Genomic DNA, 27,719 nt, shown 5'->3' with positions numbered 1-27,719 from the left:
AGCCTGCCATCAGTAAATCAAATTACACAGATCCATAAAGCCAAAGGAGTGAGCATGGACAGAGATCCAATCAGACAGACTCCCTGGACACACCTGTGGATGTGCTGCGGCTTTCTAATTTCTCAAGGGGCCATTTTAACATTTGGATAAAGGATGTTTTGCGGCTCTTGTCAGGCAAATGTTGCTTAAAATAAGGCTAAGAAGAAAACTTATCTTGCAAAAAGGCAAAAACAGTTGGGAGGTTTCAGTTTCTGCAGCAGGTATAATTGACATTTGAAATATAAGGTCACCTGCCAGTCTTCCTGTCAGATAAATATCAGTTCTCAAACCTTAAGCATAGCTTCTCTCTGGTTTTCTGACTTCCAGTTGTCTCCAGGAGAAGCAGTGAAATGATCAGATTCCCTACAGCCATATAACCAATCACCAAGAACACCATGATGTGTCATTTTATAGCACTGGAGCTTCCTTCCAGGAACAGGCTATCCAGAGGTTATTACACAACATGTTTATTGATATGCTGCACCCCACGACAAACACTTTACTTTTGCAATATGCCAGTAACATAGTTAGAGATAGCAAGTCCATAAGTATGGTACAGGGATGGTCCTTGTTGTACTTTACTCTGGGTTTTGTTGAGGATTCATTTAGAGTGGATTCATTTAGTAGAAGCCTGCCAGAGCCCGACCCTGCAGAGGTCTGAGAAGCCTGCAGGGGCTAACCTTTGACCCTTGGACAACTTTAGCCTAACTGTGAACTGAGATGATAACTTTATTTCTCCAGGATTAATAGATTTAGTGCCCTCAGCTGTCCTGACCAAGATCTGCTCACCCAGAGAGACAAGCATACTACAGAAAACCCAGGGACAGAGAGTCTGTTGTCCATACAGGGTCTGCATGCACGCATTAATGAACACCCCAGGGATATAAAAAGAAGGCTGGACACTAGGTTTGTGACGTTGTGCCATCATTGCATCAACTCCTTGCCTTGCTTTGAATCAAGATGTTGGACTGAAGCTGCCAGAACTCTCATTCCTTCATTGAACTCTGTGTCTTCTTCAAGCCAGCGTCTAGGACTTTAGATCACAAAGTTAGTACGCAGTCAGTCAGGGGGACCAGGAGTGATCCTCATTTGAGAAAAGAGATGTCAGTTTCTTCAAATGTTTTTGAGTTTTTAATGTGATATTCTGTTAAAATGCTATTTTCTATTGGCATTTTGACATATTTGAGCATGATGACTGTGTTCTGATGATGTTAACACCTGCGATAAAAGAGGCCCAGAGTGAGAGCAACTGTTTTCTGCTAGCGGCATCTCTCCTGCACCATTGTTACCATGAACATCATGGTTACCATGGACACCATGGACACATACAGGGCAGTCCAGCAGAGACAGAAGGTTACGAAGACAGCTCTTTTCTTTTATGCCATTTGATGAAAGTGACCTCAGCAGAGATGATTCAAACACTTAGCACGCTGATCATTGGTACAGGACTGTTTCTGTGGTCTCATTTGAACTCTTATGATCTTTGAAAAGTCATTTGCAGGTTTCAGTTACATCAAAACCTTGTAAAGCTTTTTTATCTAAATTATCTTTATCTTTCATGCATTGCTGTATGAACTGGATAAAATAAATAATGTATATACATTTTTGGTTATATATATTTTCTTTATAAACAGCTGCTCTGTAATAAAAAGGATCTTTGCCAGTTTAAAGCAGAGATCAGTTTTATTTCCTTCCACAGGAAATGAAGCATCTCTTTAGGCAAACAGTAACACTGTGTTCTCTTACTTGGACGTGTGCAGTTATGTGCTCGGGCGTCCCCTACAAAGCCTGGAGCACAGAACTGGCAATGGGGCCCAGTGGTGTTGTTGATGCAGCGGAGGCAGTGTCCGGTGTCAGGGTGACAGAGCTGATCAGGGCCCTGGAGGTCAGCGTTCCCACTGCAGTCACACGGAACACAAACCCCTGCTGATTTGAAGAAGCCAACACTGCACCTGTCACAACGAGGGCCGCTGTGTGGGGGAAGGCACTGGTCACACACCGGGGAGCCACTGGGATCTGCACGAAATAAGGAGCAAGCAATGCATCAGATTCAGAAAACTGTAACATTAGACACTTGTCACAGAAACTGCAGCTCTGTTGGTTTTAACCAGGGCTAAAGCTGCTCTCTCTCCTCTATCTGTCTCTCTAACCCCAACACAGTAGAGACAGATGTCTGTCTAACATGAGTCTGGTTCTGTCTGAGGTTTCTGCCTGTTAAAGGGAAGTTTTTCCTCTCCATTGTAACTTGCTAAAAGCTGCAAAGTCCTGTACTCATGGTGGATTAAGATGAGATAAGACTCCTTATCTTGTCTTGATGTTGGGTTTCTGCTAATAACATTTATTAACATTTATGGGTCTAGACCTGTAAATGTTTTTGTAAATTGTGTTGAGATAACATTTGTTATGATATGACGCTATACAAATAAAGACTGATTGATTGATTGATGGTTTGAACCAGAGCTAAAGCTGCTCTGTTGGTTTGAACCAGGACTAAAGCTGCTCTGTTGGTTTGAACCAGGACTAAAGCTGCTCTGTTGGTTTGAACCAGGACTAAAGCTGCTCTGTTGGTTTGAACCAGGACTAAAGCTGCTCTGTTGGTTTGAACCAGGACTAAAGCTGCTCTGATGGTTTGAACCAGGACTAAAGCTGCTCTGTTGGTTTGAACCAGGACTAAAGCTGCTCTGTTGGTTTGAACCAGGACTAAAGCTGCTCTGTTGGTTTGAACCAGGGCTAAAGCTGCTCTGTTGGTTTGAACCAGGACTAAAGCTGCTCTGTTGGTTTGAACCAGGGCTAAAGCTGCTCTGATGGTTTAAGCCCTCTCTTTGTTTCTCTCCCTTCACCCACACAAGTGTTAAAGGGTCAGACAGTTTTACACTTTAGATACCTGGGAGTTGTTTTTGACCCACAGCTGTTTTTCCTCCAATTGACATAAGCTCCTGACTTTTTTTCTTTTTCAGTCATTATTTTCTGCAAGCTCATTAGGTTAAAAAATTTGAGATAATTCATGGTTTACCCAGAATGGGACCAAACCATCACAGGATAGAGGAGCATAGGAGCTGCCAGCAGCAGGTCTTTAGAAACTATGAACACAGTTGTCTCAGTACTGTGAAGGGCGCGAAACGACTGAAACTTTTCAAAAAACATACTGTCATATATATGGTACTTTTTTTGATAAAATTTTAGATAAAAGGGCAGCTTTGAAATCACTCTAAAATAGATTGACCAATGTTAAGGAGGGGTCTAGGATTGTGACTATGATTAGTAATAAGAGCTGAGAAATAGTTGTTTCTTGCTTCTCTGACTTTGAGCTGATAGAAGGACATAAGCTGTTTGAGCAAAGCCCTTTTCCACCTCTTCTCTGCTTTTCTGCACTGTCTCTTTAAAATCCTGATTTCCCTATTTAACCTGGGTAGTGAGGAGGGTGTCAGATATTTAAACCAACCAGGGCCAAATCATCTAAAACGTTGAAGCAGGAGCTGTTAAAAGCCCTGACCAGTTCATCCACTGTAGTACCATCATGCCTGCTGGTGCCAAAATAGTGTTTTTTAGCAAATGACAAAAGCTGGGCACAGGGACCAGAACAAACCTGTTTGGTGGGTTGAGATTCTGGGAGGAGGGGGATCTGGAACAGCACTGCTTTACAATCTGAGACAGCAAAGTCAATCAAGTTGACGTTGTTCACAAAGAAACCATGGAAGATTATGAGGTCAAGTGTATGTAGATTTGTCGATCTATGCAGAAAAGCTTTTTTTAATGTTGTATATTTGAGTGAAGTGTACTTATTTTTTATCGTTTTATCAGTGCACTGTTACTTTCACTGTGGGAGTATCCACATGGTTTTTTAGTGGTTATGATAAGTTTGTGACTCTCTGTAAGAGGCTGTCTGTCTCCTGCCAAGGGACTACATCTGCAAATTAGATAAATCAAGTCCAGTCCAGTCCAGTACAGCTGAACAGCTGGAGGCTGTCCATGTGAGAACGAATGGTCAATGGACCAGTACTTATACAGCTCTCTTCTAGTCTCTCAGACCACTCAAAGCACTGCACTGCGAGTCTCATTCACGCATACACAACACATTCACACACTGATGGGGAAGGGGTTCTAGGGAACCACAGAGCCATTCATACCATTTACACTAGGAATGGGTACCCACTTGGGTACTTTTAAAGGTATTGACCAAATTCTGTCAAAAATACCAGGTACTGATTCATGTAAAATCAAAAGGTACCATGTTTAGGTACCTAAACACATCCTTGTGACTGTGAGGGAGTGGAACAGGAGGCGATTTTGCCATGCTGGACATGAAGACAGCATTGCAGAGCTATATATTGAAGAATAAATATGTTTAAACAAATAGATAATTTTTACCATATAATCACAAAAAGTACAAAAAATTGGTACCGTTGAGTAATGGTACTGATGCCAGGTATGGGACATCAGTACCGTAGTGTTTCAAATGTGAATGGTACCCATCCCTAATTTATACACCACTGAGCAGACGTAGGAGCAGTTTGGAGTTCAGCGTCTTAATCAAGGACACTTTGACATATGACTGCAGGAACTTTGAGCAAACCCCCAACCTTCCAACTGAGAGGAAACTACTCTGAGCTACACCTGCCCAAATATAGATAAGAATAAATAAACAAATACAAAACAAAAGTGAACAAAATCAATCACTGTGCATTTCAGTTTATATGTTTGACATAAAGAAAAAAAGCAGATCAAGCTTCTTTAATCCTGTCCTTTTAAAAATAATGATCATATTTACACAGACAACCCGATCTACTAGCACTTCACTTAAAACTCGGTAAAACGGCATTATTTGGCCTGACCACTAGGTGGACCCAGATGACTGCTTGTCTGCTGGTTGGGCCTGATGTTTAACCCACAGAGGGCACTTTTCCTCACTGCCAGTCAAACTCAGCACAACATGGAGGTAACTGAAGTCCAGGAACAACAAACACAGGACAGATGTTCAAATAAATCAGTTCAAAAGAGAAAGTTATTGTTTGATATAGAGTCTGCTATAGGAGCTACACACACTGTCTACATTAATTATATTGTAACACACACACACACACACAGACACACAGACACAGACACAGACACACACACACAGACACACACACACACAGACACATAGACACACACACACTTCTTAACTCATACTCCTCAGTTCCATGTGCAGATATAGGTCAGATGTGCTCAGTCTGGGAGAGACGTGCGATTGGCTGGAGTTTTTATCATGTGGTTTTATAGAGTGCGCTGGGACAGAGGAAAACAAAGGCTGAGGAAAGAAAGTATCATTGTAAAAGTGAAAAGGAGAGGTAAGCAGCCTGACTCCACAGGTTTTAACCATCCATCCATATCATTCTCTCTGTTTCTATTGCCTGGTGTCTGCTTTCTATATCACACACCAACTGGATCCAGTTTTTAAAGGCCCAGCAGAAATCAGAGCATCATTTTCATCTGCAGAGCATGTATTTTGTCAAAGGGGTCATCTTTCTACTGCAACCTCCGGTTCCTGGTAACTTGAGGCTACAGCAACTCGGAACAAAGGTGTAGCTTACAAGACAGCAGCCTCAGAGCAGTTCAACTCCTTTGAAGGCTGATTCACTGTTGACTAGCACAGAAAAATGAGGCAACGCCGTTTGATTCTGGTTGATTCTTCTCCTCTGATGCTCTGCTTTCAGACTCCAGTCCCCTCCATGGCCCAGTCCCCTCCATGGCCCGGTCCTCTCCAAGACCCAGTCCCCTCCATGGCCCAGTCCCCTCCATGGCCCAGTCCCCTCCATGGCCCAGTCCCCTCCATGGCCCAGTCCTGAGCGCTGAAGGATTTACACACAGATAACTGCCTTCCATTGGTCTAGATGTTGGTCTTTATTGAGTGTGGTCACATGACCGTGTTGTATCCCAGCCCTGAACAGGCTGCTCCTGATAAGCTTGATTTAACCTCTGTTTGAGGTTGACAGGCAGCCGGCCTGCTGGGTTATATAACCAGGAGGATACATGAGCTGCTGCTCAAGGCCAGAGGACATGACCTCTTTGTCTGCCATCATCATCCACTTTACTTTGACACACATAAAAGGCCCAGTGATACCTGACAAGGCAGGCACCAAAAGACACAGCAGGAAGTGACTCAGTGAGCCACGCCATCATACAGCCATGAGCACAGATACAGTCATACAAGCCTGATTTAACATGTGTGACCCACATTCTGAACTGGTGCAATGCTCCACTTCACCTCTGTGTGTGTGTGTGTGTGTGTGTGTGTGTGTGTGTGTGTGTGTGTGTGTGTGTGTGTCTGTGTCTGTGTCTGTGTGTGTGTGTGTGTGTGTGTGTGTGTGTGTGTGTGTGTGTGGAGGCTGCTCCTTCACTGCAGGCCTCATCAGCACATTCAAAGCATCTACCCTCCAGCCCTGATGCTGCTCTGCAGCGTCTTCTCATCTGTCACTGTTGCCAGGAAACCTGTCCATGAGGGCTGCTTCCCTATCCAGAGTTGAGGCCAGAAGGTCCTCCACACACACACACACACACACACACACACACACACACACACACACACACACACACACACACACACACACACACACACACACACACACACACACACACACACACACCATCAGCATGAGAACAGCTCTCTGAAGACCTGATCCTGAGCACATTTATGATCATGTCCTTTCTCCCCTGCTACAGCTTCTCAGTCTGAACAGAGGATGTGATGCTGCCCATCCCCCCGCCCGTTGCTGCCTGACTGGCGTTGAAACGGCCCAGCTGTGTTCATGCCGTCCCAGCTTACAGCTCAGCCTGCTTTGTGTCCTTTCCTTCCCCTTCTATGTTGTTCAACCTCCACTGAGGCCCACGGTACAAGCAAACACAACCTGACAGCATAAGTGCATCTATACATGGCTGTTGCCATGCAGGCCGTCGTGTAGAGGGGCATAGGGACATAGAATCTCTGTCAACGATTGGTCTGGACAGAGGAAGAGTGAGGTGAGGGGACATAATGAGGACTAACCATGCATAATGAATGCAGTGAAGCAGGGCCAAATGGAACCCTCAGTTGGCAGTTTGCAGGAAGGGTTCAGCAGCTGTGTGCTGTTAGCTGTGATCTTAGCCACCATGTCGTGGTGTGATGTCGGAGCCCGGTGAACTGAAAACAGAAGATGCTGAGGATGTGTACAACATGGTGTTACGTGGCTCCTGGCCACGTTGTGATTAAGGTCTTGGGATTTGATTGTCTTGTTTCAAGACAAATAAACCGAATACACACTCTCAGCTGGACTCAGACTCCAGGTTTTAAAAACAAAAAGAAATAATCTTTAAGTCAGAATGCATCACAAATGCAACAAGAACCATCCTAACCTGTACAATCCCATATTTTTTACTGAAAAAAAGTGCATACGTTTAATTCCTTAGACCCCTAGTTACGTAACCTGTATGATTTTTTTCAGATATCATTATTACTATCAGTATTTTTTTTCCTATTCTTTGGTTTAAAACCTAAATTACCCACTGAGCAAAGAGATGTTTAAAAGATGTTCAAAAGACATCCTTTCAGCGTCACTTTTTGGTATCCAACTCTGGTCACCTGAAGGTGCCAACTGTTAGTCCAGATAACATCCCTTTGTGATGTCTGCTCAACATCCTTTTATGATGTCCACAGTGCCTTTGTACAAGAGCTACCCCCCCCCCTCATACCAAGCCTCAAACCAGTGTCCCTAACCCTAACCCTAGCCTAAACCAAGTCCCTATGGACTGAGCAGTCTGTTGCTGTCAGTGCAGCCTTTTAGTTGTTCTTCTTGTTTTGAGCCTTCTAGTTTCTGTGTATAACCATAGTCCTGTTTCTGAAGGTGTCAGACTGTTCCTGGTCTTTTTCCTGAAGCTTCATTTGATTTTCTCAGCACCAGATGGTAATACAGACAAAGGTGTTATACAGTTATACAGTCCCATTTCAAAGCTGCTGCTGAGCCAAATGTATCTACAGGAAGATTAATCTCTACAGATAACACATCACCACTTAAGAATGGATACAGGAAATGGAAACAAACAAAATGTTACTTTGGTTCAAAGCTTACCTTTAAAATCAGATGTCCAAAAATTAGGTTTAAGGTTCAGCTGTCCAAATAGTGGACCTAATTTGAATGTTGTGTAGACTTTCAGAATTGGTCTTGGACCGACAGGTGTGATGTAGACTTGATCCATCAGACATCTGGTGTTTAGTGGGTAGCTACTCAAAGTCAAACTAACATTTTAGGAGATTTCTGAAGCTAAAAAAAGTGCAGCAACTATGGCCTGTGAGGTTCAGGGTAGTCACTTCAGAGCAGGTTGAACGTCAATCAAAACACTCCATCCTACAAAAGTAACAGGGGCTCTTCGTTAGACTTGCAGAAATGACAGTACACATGTTGCTTCATGCCTCAGTATAATGAAAACAGCTGAGTGTCTCCACCTGGACCTCCTGTGTACCGATGAAGAAATAAAGCACACAGAGCAGGCTGTAGAAATGAATGGCTGCTGCAGACACTTTGATGAGGAACTTGTCTGTGCTTCCTTTGCTTCTACGGAGCTAGCCTCAGACTATTATTAAATCCACACATTGGCTCATTCTTAACAGGTTTCCACTTAGGTATCTTTTAAACTCTGCAGAGAGTATTATCACACCGTTTTGTTCATGGTCCTGTTTAATTTCCTGCAGCTGATGTAAACAAAAGTGAGACTGATCCACATCAGCCTCAATTCTGTTGGCATCAACCTCCTGAGAAGAAGACAGTCCCAGAGCCACTTTCATAACAATCCACGTCATACTTCATGGGACCTAAAGCAAGGATTCCAAATATCCTATTACCTGTGAATAAATGCTCCTATCTATGGAGAACCGAAACTGCCAAAATGAAAAATAGATAAAGGTGAATATAAAAACAGAAATAAAATATATATATATATATATATATATATATATATATATATATATATATATATATACATATATATATATATATATATATATATATATATATATATATATATATATATATATATGTATATATATATATATATATATATATATATATATATATATATATATATATATATATATATATATATATATATATATATATACATATAAACATAAGTAGACAAATCAATAAAAGTAAAAGTAAATACAAAAAGAAATGTGGAAATAGAATTAAATATCAATAAATCAGTAAATAAAGCGCTCTGCTCTCATATTTATTCTTTTGGACTAGATGTGCCTGTCAAAGTGGGCAGAGATGGGCTTCAGCATGGTTTACTGCACACACAAGCACGCAACAGCTCCTGTGATCCATGATGTATGATAGCCATGAGCGCACCTCTCCACAACAATTTTAAAGGTCCCATATTATGCAACTTTTCAACAAGTTCAAATAGGTCTCAGAGGTCCCAGAACAGTCAATTCAAAGTTCTTTGCCTCAAAATCCAGTTATAGAATAGAAAAGAATAGAACTTTATTGCCATTGTAACAAGTACAACAGAGTTGAAGTCACAGCAGCAATCAAGAAAACAAAAGTTATAAAGTGTAAAGAAAGTGCAAAAAGGTCCATAAGAAAATAGATGCTGACAAGTAGTCACATATGTCCATATATCTTCTCTTTAATGTCCCCTGATACTATTTACTCATGTGTGTTAACATAGTGCAAGGAACCTAAGTTAAAAACCATAACTTATGTTAGCTGCCATGCTAAAACCAGAATAATCAGGCTATCAGGCTAGGTAGAGCATAAAGTAAAGCAACATAAATTCGTAAAACGCTGGCTGACAGGCCATAGGTAAGCAATGTTATCTCTCTCTCTCTCTCTCTCTCTCTAATATATATATATATATATATATATATATATATATATATATATATATATATATATATATATATATATATATATGTATGTAGTTCAAACAAGTTTGAGCCAACAGCAGCTGTCCTGGTGGGTCAGTAATTCATTCAAGAGGATTAAATCTCCATCCAGAAATCCCTCATAGTACTAGATTATCTGGGCCTAACAAAGCCCAAGACTAGAATTCTCCCTGGATGTCACAAAGAATGAATCTGACTCAGATCCCGGTCAGAACTTGTATAATGTGAGCCTGGCTCTTGGTGTCCTGTCTGTTACAAAAAAGAACATAAATGGTCAAGTTTGAGGTTTTTGATCAGTTGTCAAGTGTACAACCAGAGGAAATAAGATTTTGGACTGTGTGAACTCAAACATCACTAAAGCATACAGAGCTTCCCCCCTAGCACACCTTGTTCAGTCTGACCATATTTCACTCTTCCTGACACCAGCATACAAACCTGTAACACCTGAAGCCCACCACCAGAACTGTTTTGTCCTGCCTGAGGATGCATCCTTACAGCTGCAAGACTGCTTCCAAAGGACATACTGGTGTCTTTTCTCTGACCCAGACATAGAGACCTATACCACCACTGTTCTCTGCTACATCAAGACCTGCATCGAAAGGATAACCTCTGAGAAATGCACCAGGGTTTTCCCAAACAGGAAACCTTGGATGGCAAAGGAGGTTCAGGAGCAGCTGTGAGAGCGGGATGCAGCATTCAGAGCAGGGGACAGAGAGCGTTATAGTACGGCCAGGCACATTTTAAAGAGGGGTATCAAGCAGGCCAAGGCAGCTTACAAGGAGAGGATCAAGGGTCATTTTTCCATCAGTGACCCAGCTTGTATGTGGCAGGGCATCCAGCAGACTACAAACTACAGGGGACATCAACACCCACCCCCAGACAGCAATATCCACCTGGCTGAGGAGCTCAAACACTTCTTCACACACTTTGAAACAGCTGTGAATGACAACCACATTGAGCCTGCAATGGATGCTGCTGCTGCCACTACCAGCACTCTGCAGCTTCTTTCAGAGCTCAAACACTTTTTTAAAGCCAACTTTCCACGTTTCTGAACCTGAATAAAAACAATCAATAATATTGTGGCTTCTAACAGTCAGACATCACGGATTAATTGATCAAGGTATAAACAAAGACTGTGTAAATTAAATGTTTTAAACTCTGTTGTATTTTACTTTGTCACATCCACTGCTGACAGCTGCAGTGATTTCCTTGTAGGTGAGTTTTTTCTGATTCGCTCTACTTTTCCGCCACTTTTCCGGCTGCCAAACAACGCGGCGTCATTTCCTCTTTGTTGCCATGGTGTTGTTGATTACCAGCATGGAGAAGTTTCCTTTTCCCCGAAATGCATCTTTCCATATCGTAAACTCCGTAGGTTAAGCCAGCTGAACCTTGAATATTTAGAGGCGTGTTATGTGAATTGCGATTGTTTCCAGCCGCCACATTTATCAACAGCTGATCAGGCGTACACCGTGATTGACCCTGGTACGCAGGTTTCATACATCACACGTGAACGTTGTCGTAAACTGATTTTTACACCCAGATCTGAGCTCAGTCCCACGCAAGAATGATAAATGAGGGCCATTAAATCCAGTCTCCCTGCTAACTTTGACCAGCACCAGTATGCATAGAGAGCACACCGCTCCACAGAGGATGCTATTTCCACTGCCCTCCACACAGCACTCTCACACCTGGACCAGCGGGGAGCATATGTGAGGATGCTCTTTATTGATTATTTTTCTGCATTCAACACCATTTCTCTGAGCAGACTGGTCATCAAACTGCTAAGCTTGGGTTTCAACAGCACTTTGAGCATGTAGATCACAGACTTCTTCTCTGAACAGCCACAGACAGTCAGACTGGGTTCTCATCTATCTTCCACTATAACCCTCAGCACAGGAGCACTGCAAGGTTGTGTTTTAAGTCCCATACTGTACTCACTATACACATCAGACTGCATTCCCACATACTCCACAAACACAATAATTACATTTGCAGACAACACAACAGTTGTGGGACTGATATCGGACAATAACGAAACACACTTCAGAGCAGAAATAGACAGGCTAACAGACTGGTGCATGGACAACAACCTCACATTAAACATCAAAAAGACCAAAGAGATCATTAGTGATTACTGTAAGGAACATAAGGACCATGAAAAAAAAATAATCAAGGGGCAAGAAGTGGAACAAGTCACCAGCTTTAAATTCCTGGGAATCTACATCATAGAGGACCTCACACGGTCACTCAACTCCTCCGCCCTGGTAAGAAAGGCTCAGCAGCGGCTCTACTTCCTGAAGATATTGAGGAAAATGCCTTCCCATTGGAAGACATTTTCAGGACACACTGTCGTCAAACCACTACAAAGATCCTCAGAGACTCCAGCCACCCCAGTCATCACCTCTTCTCTCTGCTACCCTCAGGGATGCGCTATGGGGCACTCAAAGCTCACACCTCCAGACTCAAGAACTATTTCCTTTAAAGCCATAACTGAACTTAGTATGTCTGGCCAATAATTGCAATAATGTGATCCTCTATTTCTCTATCCCTTTATTAACAGTGCAATATGTGTCTATGTGCAACTACACAACGGTCAACGTTTTTTATGCTTTATGTTTTAAACATGTTGTCATACATGTATGAATGCTTTAATATGTATGCGTTGTTGAACTTGTTTTTTTTTTTTTTGTTCTCTGCATTCAGGATAGCACAGCCAAATCTCGTTGCTTTTGTGCAATGACAAATAAACTCTATTCTATTCTATAACTGCAAAGACAATTGGCTTTCTGACGTTCCAGTGTTGGCTATTGACTACAATGTATTCTGGTCAATAATTGCCTTGAAGGTGTTTTTGAGTCATAAAAATAACAGAAAGTAACACAGTAGACTTAGTTCATGTAACACAAGTGGTGGTGACTCAAAGGTGGTCAAAGTGGGCGTATGCAGACAAACTTGGTGTGATCGTCCTGTCCATGTGGTCCCACTGATTCCTTCTCTAACCATTTTCTGATTCAGCAGAGGTCCTGTTTAGCTAACCCCGCTAACACGGGGTTCGTGGGAGATGTGCCGGTCAGCACGTTGGGTGGGATTGGCATGCTTCCATGGCCTGGACCGGGTGTGCTTCCCTCGGTGCGGGAGGACGGGATGTCCGGATTGTCTGGATGGCGGTCCCCTGCCAAGGAGCGCCGCGAGGACACCACACCAACAGAGACACACGGTCGCAGCAAACATCAAAGGTGACATTCCACACGCACGATCATCATTAAAAACTGTTATCCGGAATGAAGGTCACGTTAATCCACACGCGGGTGTAACTAATCCAACCCGGGAAAAAATAATCAATAAAGCGATCGCAAAAAACAGGAAGTGGAGAGTTTTTCAAACTGTCAATCACTCCAGAATGATATGGGACTCAAGAGTAAAACCTAAGGGACTATTCGGTGGACATTTAAACATAAGAAGTCTGGTATCTAAAAGTGAGGAAATTCATCATCTACTTCTTGATTCGAATTTAGATTTCCTCTGTTTGTCAGAGACTTGGCTGCAAAAATATTCACCATCTTCATCAATCGAAGTGCCAGGCTATCAAATCTTCAGAAGAGACAGAGTGACATCAAAGGGGGGCGGAGTTATGGTTTACGTAAAAGACTGTATACAATGTCACGAATTGACTTGGGTAAACCGTGAACTTGAATGTATTGGTTTGAATATCACTCTATCACCACAAATGTCTTTTATTCTCATTGTTATTTACCGTCCACCCTCCGCTAACAATGATTTTTATGAAAAACTCCAAAACATGCTTAAAGAATGCAATTTTAAAAAAGAGGTGATAGTAATGGGAGATCTAAATGTTAACTGGGAAGACAAGTTAAAAAGAAAAAACCTCAAAAAAATAACTGATGGTTATGACCTCTCACAGCTGATTATGGGTCCAACAAGAATAACTCAATCGACCAGAACTCAGATTGACCTGGTATTCAGTAACAGGCCTGAGAGAATTACAAAATCTCTCAATATGATTACTGGACTCTCTGATCATAATCTTGTACTGGTGGCCAGAAAATTAACAAATAGGAGATTCAGCCCCTCTCATGTCCCAGAACATGAATCTGTCAGGATCCCCAGGTGCAAAGAGGACCATTTTGAAAGAGCAGTTCAGGATTTTAACTGGACTGAGCTACTTTCTGAAAAGGACTTAAAAGAGGGCAGTTTTGTATTTATGAACAAAATGCAGCTGATCATCAAAGAATTTTCCCAAAAGATTAAGTGTAGAGGTAAAAAAAACAGCCTTCCTTGGATAAACTCTGACATTTTGAAATTAATGAAAGAACGGGATCTTGCTTTGAAAAAAGCTATCAGAACTAAACTGTTTCATGATAAATACCAATTTTCCAAGTTAAGAAATAAAGTAACTAGGGGAATGAGGAAAGCCAGGGCAGATTTTTTCATTTCTGTTATTAGTGAGGCAAAGGGTAATCCTAAGATAATATGGAACCAGTTAAAAAAGCTCCTCGGACAACACCACAATACAGGCAAATCAATCGAACTTAATCTTAATGGAAACTTGGTAAAGGACCCAGCCCAGGTAGCTGGAGCTCTTAATCAGTACTTTGTTGATTCAGTGACATCTATTGCAGAGGGATTCTCTACAAATCCTGAAGGTGGGCATACAGTAAACACAATGGAGCCACCTTTCAGTTTTAAAAATGCTGATAATTTAAAAATCTCAGAAATCATTAAATCTCTAAAACCATCAAGAGCAAAAGATGTTTTTGGAATGGACACCACCATGTTAAAAAATCTTTGTCCAACACTTGTCAAACATGTCAAACATGTTGTTAACCTCTCAATATCTGAAAGAGAATTTCCAACAGTATGGAAATCAGCAGTTGTCACACCAATTTACAAATCCGGTGATCCCCATTCCCCCTGTAATTATAGACCTATCAGTATTTTACCAGTAATTTCCAAAGTTGCAGAGAAATGGGCAGCTGAGCAAATTATACACTACTTGAACAACAGTTCTTTTCATCTGCATCCAATGCAGTTTGGCTTCAGATCTAAACAATCAACCGAGACTGCAAATTGCTTCCTTATCGAAAAAATCAAGTCACTACTAGATGGTTGGGGCTTTGTAGGTGCTGTTTTTCTGGACCTCAGGAAAGCCTTTGACACTGTCAATCATGGGGTTCTTTTATCTAAGTTATCCACATTTAATTTTTCTTCTGATGCCCTTAAATGGGTAGAGTCATATCTTCATAATCGATATCAAACTGTGCGAATATATAACCATCAATCTGAAGCCCTTTACTTGTCAACTGGTGTTCCGCAGGGATCCATATTGGGCCCACTCCTATTCTGTTTGTATGTCAATGACTTGCCATCTGTGTGTCCTGAGGTTTATATCCAAATGTATGCTGATGACACTGTTTTGTATGTACATGGTTTGACCAAAGCAGAAGTAGCTCTAAAACTGACCAATGCAATGGCTAAAATTACAGCATGGCTCAATCAGTGCTGTCTCCAACTAAATTTATCTAAAACAGTTGGAATGTTCTTCTCTAAAACAGGTGACTCTGAAGACCCTGATATTATTGTATCAGGTGAAAAGCTACAGATTGTAAAAGAATTTAAATAACTGGGTGTTATTCTTGATTCTAATCTAAAATTCAGGGAACATGTAAAACAAGTCTGTAAACAGGTGAAGTTTAACCTTGCAAATTTCAGAGTTATCAGGAACTCCATGTCCACCGAAGCAGCCAAGATGTACATGCATTCAATGATATTTTGTCACATGACCTACTGTCTAACTAGCTGGTCCCAGGCTGGTCAAACAACCTTGAAACCACTTCAGTCTTTGTATAAGCAAACACTTAAAGTCTTTGACAAACAACAAAAACAATTTCATCATTGTGAGATTCTGAAAAAGCATAAGCTTCTAAGCTGGGAAAACTTGGTAAAACACATAAATGCATGTCTCGTCTATAAAATCACACACGATATGGCTCCCCCACCGCTTTCTGATTTTGTCAGTCTTAGAACAAATTCCCATCACACAAGAGGAGTCACAAGAGGAGACTGCATTATCCCTCTTCGAAAAAGTACTTTTAGTCAGTCAGTTTTCTCTGTCCAAGCCTCTCGAGAATGGAATAACATACCATCTACTGTCAGAGAGCTCAACACATATCAGTCATTCAGGTCTTACTTAAAACAGTGGCTTATAAAAAGTCAAAACTGCCAGCACTAAAACCATTACCCCTGTCCCTGCTACATCATGTCTGCCTTCTGCAAAATTGTCTTGTGCATGCAAGAGCCAACTGTATATGTTTTTTTCTGTGCTATGTTGCATTTTTGGTTTTGTTTCTCTTTCCTCTGCTGCTCAACCCAGTCATGCATGCTTTATTTTAATAATCATATGCTTTTATATAGATCTGTCCTGTGTTAACAGTACCTTAGTATACCTTATGTCTTACTTGCATGGCCTTGTATTTTGTGTTTTCTGTTGATTCTTAATATGCTTTGCATGATTTGGAAACCTACCTTATGCAGCTGCCTCTCTTTTTCATATATGTGGTTATTTACCCTTATGTATTATAATTATTATTTTATTTCTCTTTCTCTCTTTCTGTCTCTCTCTTCTTCTCTCTCAGATCATAGTACTGTTTAACTTTAGGGTGTGATTTTATTGATTTATTTTCTTTTTTTTTTTTTTTTTTTTTTTTTTTTAAATAACGAACTCTGCATTCTCTCATTCTGCTCTGTTTTATTTCATCTTGTGCTTTTTAGGTTGACCATTTTAACATCTGGCCAGGGACTACAGATGAAGATTAGCCTTTTGGCTAACTCTGGCATATTTACTGTAAATGTCTATTAATATGCATTGTCCCTGTAAATCAAATAAATTAAACAGCACGAGTCATCATCTGCTCTAACTACAGGATCCATTCACACGTGAGATTCCGCTTGTGTTTGTAAAACTTTGTTTTCACGCATTTAACTACCTGGTTTTTGCTGCAATTGATCTGAGACGAGAGCAGAAAGTCTGTGTAAACGCGTGATGATGAAAAAGATGATCACTCATGCTAAAAACACAACTGCTGGCTTACGTAAAACAGGCAGCCAGTGAGTAACTGCAGCTAATTCTTCTTCTCACAGCACGACTGTGATCCACTTCTTCTGCCTCTTGTCTTTAGTATACCGCTGCACAATAAGAGATAATGATGGCTGGAAATGTATTTCACTGTGAAGCTTATTAGGACAAGAACTCATTCAGTCAGACACATGTACCTTTTTCCTTCCTGACAGGTCATTGGACATTGTGACGTCACATGCTTAAGTTGCTTGAAAAGATCCAAATGTGTACCAGAAATAACTGACTTAAATTTACAGCACCAGTCTCATGAGTGTCAACAGGACAGAGGAAACTTGTTCTCTGAGAAACAGGCAGCAACATGAAACTTTTCTGGAGGCACATTAAGCCTTTCAGTTCCATCCTTCACCAAGTATGCTCCTTCGTGGCACGCCAATGTACAGCCAAAGAGGAATTACACGGATACCCCAACCAGACCTGAACCCCCTGGGTGCTGTAAGTAGGGCATCTGAACCCTGGAGGTGCTGTGACACAGCGAGGTTAGGGTTATATCCAGACCTTCCTTCAATGAGTTTCTCTTCTTTTTACCACTTTATCTATTGATTTTCACTGTGCCACAGACTCTCTTAATGCAGCAGCTGGATGAGCTGTGTACAGCAGAGGGAGCTGAACACAGCCTGGGAGAGATGAGCCCAGGACACTGGGCTCACTCAACGTGTTGACGAGCAGAAAAAGTGCTTGGAGAGCACACGGGATCTATCAGAGCAAACCCAGACAAACAAATCTTCTTTTTTCATACAGTGACACAAACCGTCAAATTCACAGGTCTCATTAGGGAGTGTTGTGCCTCTCCAAACCACTACGCGAAGGAGTCCTGCTCTGGCAGCCTGTTTTTCACATGATGTAAGGTCAGAAAACTCCACACAGCTGATTTTTTTCTGTGCTTGGGAATCGTTGGTTTGTGAGCTCTGGGTCTAAATGGCTCAAAGTAAGAGAGTTAACTTAGGTCAGAGGCTAATCTGATACAAACTTCCTTTAGTTTTTATTGTTTTTGCTGGAGCTTAGTCAGTGAAGCCCTGAAGGCTCACCAGACACTTTGAATAAACATGAGGAACCAAAGCTGCTGCAACAGGCTGATTAGCCAAATACCTGCTAGAAAAAAGATGAATAAACAAATGCATCCTATTCTGCTGTTTCTTGTTCATCTGCAGAAATGACCAATACCTCCGGCTTCCTTGGGCTCAGTATATTTAAGTCACTTATACTTATCCTGCTTTTCATAGTGTAATCATGGGGTAACAATGCTGAATGTTCAGACTGAGCATGTGCAGATTTTCACACGTCTTTGTACTCATATGTTGTAGAAATCCCCGAACTGGTCTGATCTTCACCAGATCTTTATGACACTGGTTGAGATGATGAGGTTTCATAAGGATCCCCTGACTGTTTCATGACAAATCACCAAGGTCTGCACAAAGCCTCACCTTTAAAGGGCCAGCCAATCAGAGAGAGAGGGGGTTTGCCATGCAGGGAGCCTGAGGCCCTGTTTACGCGGCAATGTTTCATCTGAAAACGCTAAAACACAAGAAAATCTGCATTTACACAGAAATGCTGTGGGACTGAAAACGCTGTAGTAAGCATGCCAGGCCTGCAGGTGGTGCTATAACTGTCTTGTCCAGAAGCAGCTTTTGGTAGATCGCCACTGAAGAAGAGCTTAGCCGATCATCTGGTGTGTTGGTGAATGCTCAAAGCAGAAGTGGAGCAACAGATGCTCATTCTGTTAAAGACAGTCACAGATTCATTGAGCAGCACAAACAAAACACAGTTGGTCGCCACGACAATCGTAACATTGGTACTGTTGTCCTGTTGTATGTGTGAAGCGCGAAGCGGAGTGTGACATCTTACTGTTTACACAGCAACGGTGTCGGCAGTGTTTGAGAAAAATCCCACTCTGGAGGCCGTTTTCCAAAGTTTGCGTTTTAGATCGACTGAAATCACCCCCTGGTTTATCACCCCCGACCCCTGGGGCTGTAATTAAAGTAATTTCTTTAATTTTTTTGTTTACTGTTTGAATCAAATATCATTCAATAAATACACAAGCGTCTGTGTTTTTACTGAAATAGTTATATTGTATAACCATAACCGCATGACACAGTGCTCTTTGCAGAGCGCTAAGTCCCGCAAGCTTCATGATGGTGACATCATTTTCACCACCAGCACACCAAAAACATAAACCAGGTTGAAAGAGTGCCCGCCTGTATAGAACGCTCCGGGAAAAACAGCAAACGCACCCGTAAACAAACAGGGACATTCTGATTGGTCAATACTACTCAGCCTCCTATTGGTCGATCCAAAAATCATTGGAGCGCAGACAGAGATCTGTGAGCACAGGAAATCTGAGCAAGCAGCATTGTAACGAGCAAGAGGACACAGTTTGAGCACGTGCAGCATTGTAACCGATCAAGAGGACACAGTTTGAGCACGTGCAGAGCAAATTTGAGCGCAAGAGCAGAGTTTTCAGAGACAATATCACAAAATCTGAGCAGGAAATCAATAAAATACTGCTCTCAAATCAATGAAAAATGCTCTTGATTAAAGATAGGATATTCATTCCATAGAATACCAGAGGGCAGAGTAGCATCATGCTATTCACAGACATGGCTAACAGAGCTAGCACCAGACACCAACACCAACGCTGAAGCTTGGAAGAGCTTCGCCTGCTGTGAGCAGACAGGATCCAGGAGACAGAGACTGAACAGGCTGCTGAAGAAGCTCAGTCCTGGACCCTGTGGAGGTGGAGACTGGCTGAACTGGAGAATGATGGAAAAGCTGTCATCATCTTCTTTCTCACGGACCTTTTTGCACTTTCTATATAAAGGGATTATCAGCCTACATCATCATAAAGATGCACACACATCTCGGCTGCAGAAGCAGCGTTTAGCTTCATTCATTCAGATGAATTAGCGTTTTTTGAACACTAAATTCAACCTGTTACAAACATCAAAATCTATGTTTTTTCCGTGGACAGCTGTCAAAAACGATACGACACAAGAGAGGCAACTTCTGCTAAGTTTTGACCGTTACAGTGCAACTGGTGTTTTGGCGTTAATAGCGACCATGCTAACTGGTGACTTTCAGCCGACAGCAGCCGTGATTAGCGTCCGAGAGGCACCAGTTAACAGGGTCACACTTTACACTGATACACCAGCGACGTCTGCGTGTGTGTAATTAAATGTGTATTATTTATCCAACCTCAGTTAACCAGGTTTGACTACAAACAAGCAGTTGATACTAAAATTACAGATTTGAAATTTGCTTATTTCATGAAAAAGTTGGTTTGGGGCCGAGGTTGTGACCAATCATGGACTCACTATGGACAGTAAATAATGAGTGAACCTTTAAATTATGATTAACAGAAAAGGATTTTATGACCAAAGTAAAATAAGGGGATATTATGAAACAATGTTTACATCCTGGTCTGTCACAGTCTGATAAGTGTCCACGGATAATGCAGTCATGAGCATCAAGTGAGAGTTGTGTTTCCTCTCTGGGTACATGCAGATTTCTCTACTAAAAACGTCTGTCCACCTAATATCTGTCCACTTGCTGATCTCTTCTGTCCACTCACTGCTGTTTCACAAACCTGGGAGCATTTTACCGTCAGAGGTGATGACATTAAGTTAAAAAATGTGTTTTAGTTGTATTCCTGTTCTTCAAGCCAAGGCTGCACCACATGGCATTGGTTGCAGCTGCAGCTTCAACTGTGTGTCTCCATACAGGTTTTTTTTTTCCCTTGCTTTGACAGGGGGGGAGGTGTTATTCATTTTTATTAATTTATCATTATTCTTTATCATTATTATTATCTACTGTAAATATGTGTGTGTGTGTGTGTGTGTGTGTGTGTGTGTGTGTGTGTGTGTGTGTGTGTGTGTGTGTGTGTGTGTGTGTGTGTGTGTGTGTGTGTGTTTGTGTGTAGCAATTGCTTTACCCATTTACTTAATGTAATTCTACATCAACTTCAATGGTTTTAATTATTCTCAAGTATGCAGTAAAACAAATACATCTCTGACGTTTATAAAAAACCAAGTCGTTGGAAAATTGATTGAAAACTGTGCAGTCTACAGTTACTTCAAAGTCTATGCTCCACTGACTTTAATGCTGAGTGATCGAGCAGCCCTGTCCCAAGATGGCCACTGTGTGACGACGTTTCTTCCCAATGGCTCACAGCACGCACTACCCATATAGTGTTTGTATATATCTATGATAGAGACCCCTCTTTAAGCTTTGAACTGGAGCCATTTACTTCTACATGTTACCGTGGTAGACCTGCAGATCACATCTTTGTTTTCCATTGTGCCACAATGTGCCCGATGAATGAGCTGCATAGTTTACCACTAAGATTTTTACAGCACTGACACAGAGCATTCTGGTCTGAGGTTGTGTCGTTAGGGTCAAGGAAAACTAATTTCTCTCTTTAACAGTGAAATAAAACAGTCTTTGAATCACAAAGATGAAAAAGCCTGCATAACCCTACAGTGGTTCAGAAACGGTAGACCTAAGCCGCATTTCCACCAAGCAGTCCGGGTCGGTTCAGTACGGTTTGGGACGGTTTGGGACAGTTAGGTCTGATCCCGTTTGCGTTTCCACAGCAAACTGTGCCCTCTCGTGGTAGGCGGCGTGTAAGCCAGATGCCGGAAGCCGCAGCTGTTAAACAATGGCGCGACGCCGTAGCAGCTTACCCCGCTATTAAATCCAACAAAGAAGAAAACGCGACACAGTAAACAAAGAGCACAGATGGAAGACATGCAGCATTTCGTCCTCTCTGTGATTTTCATGTAGCTCTCTGTTACAAAGTGCAATCAAGCTTTGTTTCAGAGAAGTCTCTGTGCCGCCAGGAGAAATGCAGCCGCTGTCGGGGTAAGTGACGATTCTTTTGACCAATCAACTGTCTGCAGTGTGTTGCTCCACCTCCCGGGAGCGGATCGGTTCAGTCTGGCACCCATACGAAAGGGTCCCCAAAAAGTGGTACGGCTCGTCTCGGTTTTTAGGGATCCGTCCCGGGATGAGTGTGTGGAAACGCCTCTAAAAGCGCACCGTACCGAGACAAACCGACCCGGACTGCTTGGTGGAAACACGGCTCTAGAGTCTGGTTTTAGGTGTGTGTGTGTGTGTGTGTGTGTGTGTGTGTGTGTGTGTGTGTGTGTGTGTGTGAGAGAGAGAGAGAGCAGCAGGGACTGACCCATGTGACAGGTACTGGTGGAGGTGGCATTGGAGCAGGGACATGGTGCACAGGCTTCGGTCAGGGCTGCGGCTGAAGGGCTGCGGTGGAAACCAGGCTTACACTCCTCACAGTTGGATCCCTGCGTGTTCCCCTCACAGTTCAGACACACTCCTGGAGGAGGGAACAAAGGTCACATGATTAGAGAGGTGTTTGACCTGTAAAGAAAAGGTGAGATAAGAGGGTTACATAACCCTGCCTCCTACTTTTTCTTTTTTTCCAATTTGGTCAGACTCTTGAGTTCCTTCTTTTGTTTACTACACAAACAACTTGCTTCAGTTTCAAAATAAAAGAGCCTGGTATCAGTTGAGATTTTGATCACACTTATTCAAACTCAACATTACACACAGTGAATGAGAGGTGCTTTCAACAGGAACATGTATTACACCAGGTAGAGCAGCCAGCAAAGGTCAAAAGATTTGTTTTGTTCCTCTGTAAATCCAGTGTGAACTAATGGACACCAAGGATAAAATCTGAGGGTGGTGGTGGTGGTGATGGTGGTGTGTGGATGGATCATGGAAAACCCCAAAAAAGAATGTTAGACACGTGCACATATGCAGAAAGGATTCCACAGCAGCACTTTCATTTCAAGTCCATTCATGTCAGATACAAGCTAGTGGATGAAGTCAGTACAACATGTATGTTTTGGAGACCTTTTCCTTGTGACTCCATTTTTAAGGTGGAATAATCTTGTCTACTTTGTTTGTTATTAACATTCCTCACTTGGTCTTCTACAAACCCTGATTTTAACAAAGTTGGGACGTTGTGTTGAATGTAACTAAAATCAAAAATATATGATTTGCAAATCCTCTTCAGCCTATATTCAATTAAATACCCCAAAAAGACAAGACCCACAAAACCATGGTAACTGACACATGCCCATACCATGGGGACTACCACACCACAAATCCATGGTAAATGACACATCCCAATACCATTGTAACTGTAGGACTACCACACCCCAAAACCATGGTAACTGACACATATCAATACCATGGTAACTGACACGTCCCAACACCATGGTAACTGACACATTCCCAATACCATGGTAACTGACACACCCCGATACCATGGTAACTGACACATTCCCAATACCATGGTAACTGACACATATCAATACCATGGTTACTGACACATATCAATACCATGGTAACTGACACATATCAATACCATGGTTACTGACACATATCAATACCATGGTAAGTGACACATCCCAATACCATGGTAACTGACACGTCCCAACACAATGGTAACTGACACACCCCAATACCATGGTAACTGACACATTCCCAATACCATGGTAACTGACACATATCAATACCATGGTTACTGACACATATCAATACCATGGTAACTGACACATCCAAATACCATGGTAACTGACACATATCAATACCATGGTAACTGACACATATCAGTACCATGGTAACTGACACATCTCAATACCATGGTAACTGACACATCCCATGTCATGGAAACTGACACACCCCCATACCAGTGAAACTGATGCACCACCATACCATGGTAACTGACACATCCCTATACCATAGTAACTGACACACCACCATACCATGGTAACTGACACACCCCATACCACTGAAACTGACACATCCCCATACCATGGGAACTGACACACCACCATACTATAGGAACTGACACACCCCATACCATGGGCACTGGGAACAATCCGGATGGTCTTTTTCCTGTTTTACCTGGAAGACACAGCTCCCATGTTTACTAAAAACAATATGAAACATGAACTCATCAGACCACAGCACACTTTTCCACTTTGCATCTGACCACTTCAAATGTGCTCGGGCCCAGAAAAGGCGGCGGCATTCAACATTTGTATCCTGCCTTGCTGCTTACGTGTAGACAGTTGTCCAGATTCTCTGAATCTTTTGATGATATTATGGACTGTAGATGATGGAATCCCTAAGTACCTTGCAGCTGAATGTTAAAAAACACTGTTCTTAAACTGTTGGACTTTTTTTATGCAGTTGTTCACAAAGTGGTGATCCTTGCCCCATCTTTACTTTTGAGCAGCTGAGCTTTTTGGGGATGCTCCTTTTATACCCAATCATGACACTCACCTGTTTCCAATTCACTTGTTCACCTGTGGAATGTTTCAAACACATGTTCTTTGAGAAGTCATCAACTTGTCCAGTCTTTTGTTGCTCCTGTCCCCACTGTTTTGAAACGTGTTGCAGGCATCCATTTCCCAATGAGCAAATATTTGCACAAAAACAATAAAGTTTATCAGTTTGCATTAAATATCTTTTCTTTGTGATGTATTTAGTTGAATATAGGTTAAAGAGGATTTGCAAACCATTGATTTCTGTTTTTATTTGCATTTTACACGAAATCACAACTTCATTGGAATTGGGGTTTGCACTTTTTAATACTTGAGTGAAGCAATGCCTGCAAGCCAGTCAGACAGAAAACTCCAGATGCTCCACTATGGCTGCAAAGGGGTGGGAAGTTTCCAGTAAATTCCAGGAAAGTTTCCTTAAAACTTCCATGGGAATCTTATCTCGGGAGTAAATTCCAGAGGTTTTTTTTTTATCAACTTAATTATATTTTACTGAAAATTCCCAGGGAATTTTGGAAATTTTCTTCTTCTTTCTTGTTAACAACTTGAACGAGGTTTTTAAAACTGATCTTGGTTGAAACAACATGACTGAACGCAAATTCAGCAATCAACGAATCAATCAACCAATCAATCAATTAATCTTTATTTGTCTAGTGCCAAATCATAACAAACATTATCTCAAGACACTTTCCACAAGGAGTCTGTTCTCATCTTAACCCACCATGAGTACAGAGCACTGCAGCATTTAGCAAGTTACAATGGAGAGGAACAGCTTCCCTTTAACGGGCAGAAATCTTGGACAAAACCAGACTCATGTTAGACAGATATCTGAGGAGACTGGGATGTGTTAACAATATTGAGCACATTTGATCACCATCAGTATCTACTTCACCAGCCTACAGCATTTTCACTGAGACCACATTTCTGGATTTGGAGTCTAGAAACCTGTCAAGGTAAGTTTGTGGGCAAGTTTCAGAGGCTAGCTATGACAAATATTTATGCTTATATATCACACACTCACTTGGGAAAAATTCCTTAAGGTTTTGAAGGAAGTTGTGGCATTGAATAAAGTGTTACTCTCACACTTCTTATATCAATATGCGTTTATTGCGGCCATGTGATAATGTGTGTACTTGCAAAAGGTTGCGAGCTCCTGAGAGACTACAGATCACCCAGTACGAAGGAAAAATGGACACCAGGTTTTGTTTTAAAGCTAAATGATCAATCCTGTTTACCCACGTACTTATCAAATAACTGCTGAGTGTCTATTGAGTTTTCAGCAAAAAGCTGCATAATATAACTGCTGTTTTTGAGAATGTGTGTGTGATGTGAAACTTGGGAGTTGCAGCTGCAGGCCTTGAGTTAAAGGGGGTAGTAGAACAGAAAGTACATAAGTTGCCATTACCATTTGGGGGCGCTGTACTTCCAGGGGAAAATAATAACATGGCTGCGTCCGGGGCGCAACACTGAACATGTGTGTCCGTTTTCGTGCAGATTGGACAAAGTTGACAAAATGCTGAACTTTAAGCCCTTGCGCCCATTAATATTCTACAAATCCGATTATTGATTTACAATGTGTCTAGTATACACAGGCCAAGTTTGGAGTTGATGTGAGAAAAAACCTAGGACTAGTTTCCAAATAGCGAAGTTCGTGTTTGGAAATCACAATAGCTGTAACAGACTTTTTTGTAGAACTACACATGGTAGTTATGTACACCAAATTTGGGCTGTAGCTCAAAGTAGCCCAAGGGGCAGCAGTTTTAAGACCCTAGGGGGCGCTATGGAGCACTCATTTTTGGGCCAGCGGTGGAATCATAAATTTTTCACCAAGACTGAACCCAGACCCAGGACACGCTGGAGAGACTACATCTCTCGGCTGGCCTGGGAACGTCTTGGGATCCCCCCGGAAGAGCTGGATGAAGTGGCTAGGGAGAAGGAAGTCTGGGCTTCCCTGCTCAGGCTGCTGCCCCCGCGACCCGACCCTGGATAATCGGAAGAAAATGGATGGATGGATGGTGTTCGCATTTTTTCAAGTGAAAGGCACACAATTTGTAGTTAAAGGCACACACAGAAAAATAATAATAAACCCAAGGGTTTCAACAGGGCCTTTGCTCAGTTGGCGGGCTCAGGCCCCAAGAAGGGAAAAACAATGTGTTCAAAGCTCCATCTGATGAACGGACAGTAAAATCAACTTTGATATAACTCTGACTGTATTCAGAAATGTGTAACAGTGACATTAATCTTACGTCATGATAATGAAACTCAGCTAAATTAAATCAATTGTGCCACAGCTTAAAAATGTTGGAACAACCTCACTCACAAAGCGATTTATTGATTTGCTTATTGTTGCGTTTACTGTCCATGCTGCTCATGTCACTACTTGATGTGTTTGACCATTACGTCATCTTGTGCCCGTCGGAGAGACTAATCGGGCAGATTCACAGACACCCTCTACATGTCTGCTAACTGTGCTGACATACCAGGGCTGTGGTGTTAGCTGTTGTTAGCACACCCTGCGTTTAGTTCACAGATACCACACAAGGGATGTAGATAACACTGTGGCAGCACTTGTACAAATATAAGTTGAACAATATTATGTATACAGCTGATTTAGTGTTACAAACATTTGTCAGAAGTGCCTATTAAGTGATTATTACAGGAGTTTGATAACTGTTTAGAATGGGGGGGCAGCCATCTTCGATTGTCAACAGAAAAGAGGGAAATTTCATTTCAGTTACATCCCTTTCAAGAGATATAAGAAAACAAACAGGGGGAAACACAGAAATGAGATGAACCTAGGAGCTCGCCAGCTACCCAGCACCCCCTTTGCAATAGATATGAAAAAAACAACATTGGGAGAAGAGAGGGAAAAAAAACAGGGCAATTCCAGACTATTCCCAACAGGGGGCGTAGTTTGAGATCAAGAAAAAAACACCTCAGCATATAAGCACATGATAACAAACAGACAAAAAACTTGAAGACTAGCCCAAGTGTCACTGCTCAGCCACGGGGGGGGGGGGGGGGGGGGGGGGGGGGGGGGGCAGCCTCTGCATCGCTCTCTGCAGCCTTTCTGCTAAATGAAAGTTTTTGATCTTTTCAACATGACTTATCTGACTAAAGTTAGATCAGGTTACATGGCTGCAGCAGATGATTGTGTTCACCTCTCAGGATCAGAAATGGAGCGCATGAGCAAAAGACAGGATGCGGTTCAGGCCCAGTGGGCTCTTTCACTTGGGTCTGATTTTCTGTCATTCCCCTCAGCCATGACCATCTTCAATAAGTGTAACAGATAACAGCACACCAAACAGGTAATATACTT

General features: G+C 42.0%; 1 protein-coding gene across 1 annotated transcript in view; it reads right to left on the bottom strand.

Moving 5' to 3' along the window:
• Positions 1–27,719, bottom strand: part of LOC141790902 (multiple epidermal growth factor-like domains protein 9) — a 76,007-nt gene that overhangs the window by 2,802 nt on the left and 45,486 nt on the right. Inside the window, exons 4-5 of the mRNA XM_074671055.1 lie at positions 22,270–22,422; positions 1,786–2,055 (exon numbers count right to left, since the gene is read on the bottom strand). Coding sequence (XP_074527156.1) covers positions 1,786–2,055; positions 22,270–22,422 — 423 coding nt within the window. The remainder of the gene's footprint in view (positions 1–1,785; positions 2,056–22,269; positions 22,423–27,719) is intronic.

Source organism: Halichoeres trimaculatus, unplaced genomic scaffold (assembly GCF_033239565.1).
Source record: "Halichoeres trimaculatus isolate MK-OKI-2021-1 unplaced genomic scaffold, fHalTri1.1 fHalTri1_scaffold_5, whole genome shotgun sequence".
In the NCBI taxonomy this organism is placed as follows: Eukaryota; Metazoa; Chordata; class Actinopteri; order Labriformes; family Labridae; genus Halichoeres; species Halichoeres trimaculatus.
Note: the sequence above shows the minus strand (reverse complement) of the source record. Positions and strands in the feature narration are given on the sequence as shown.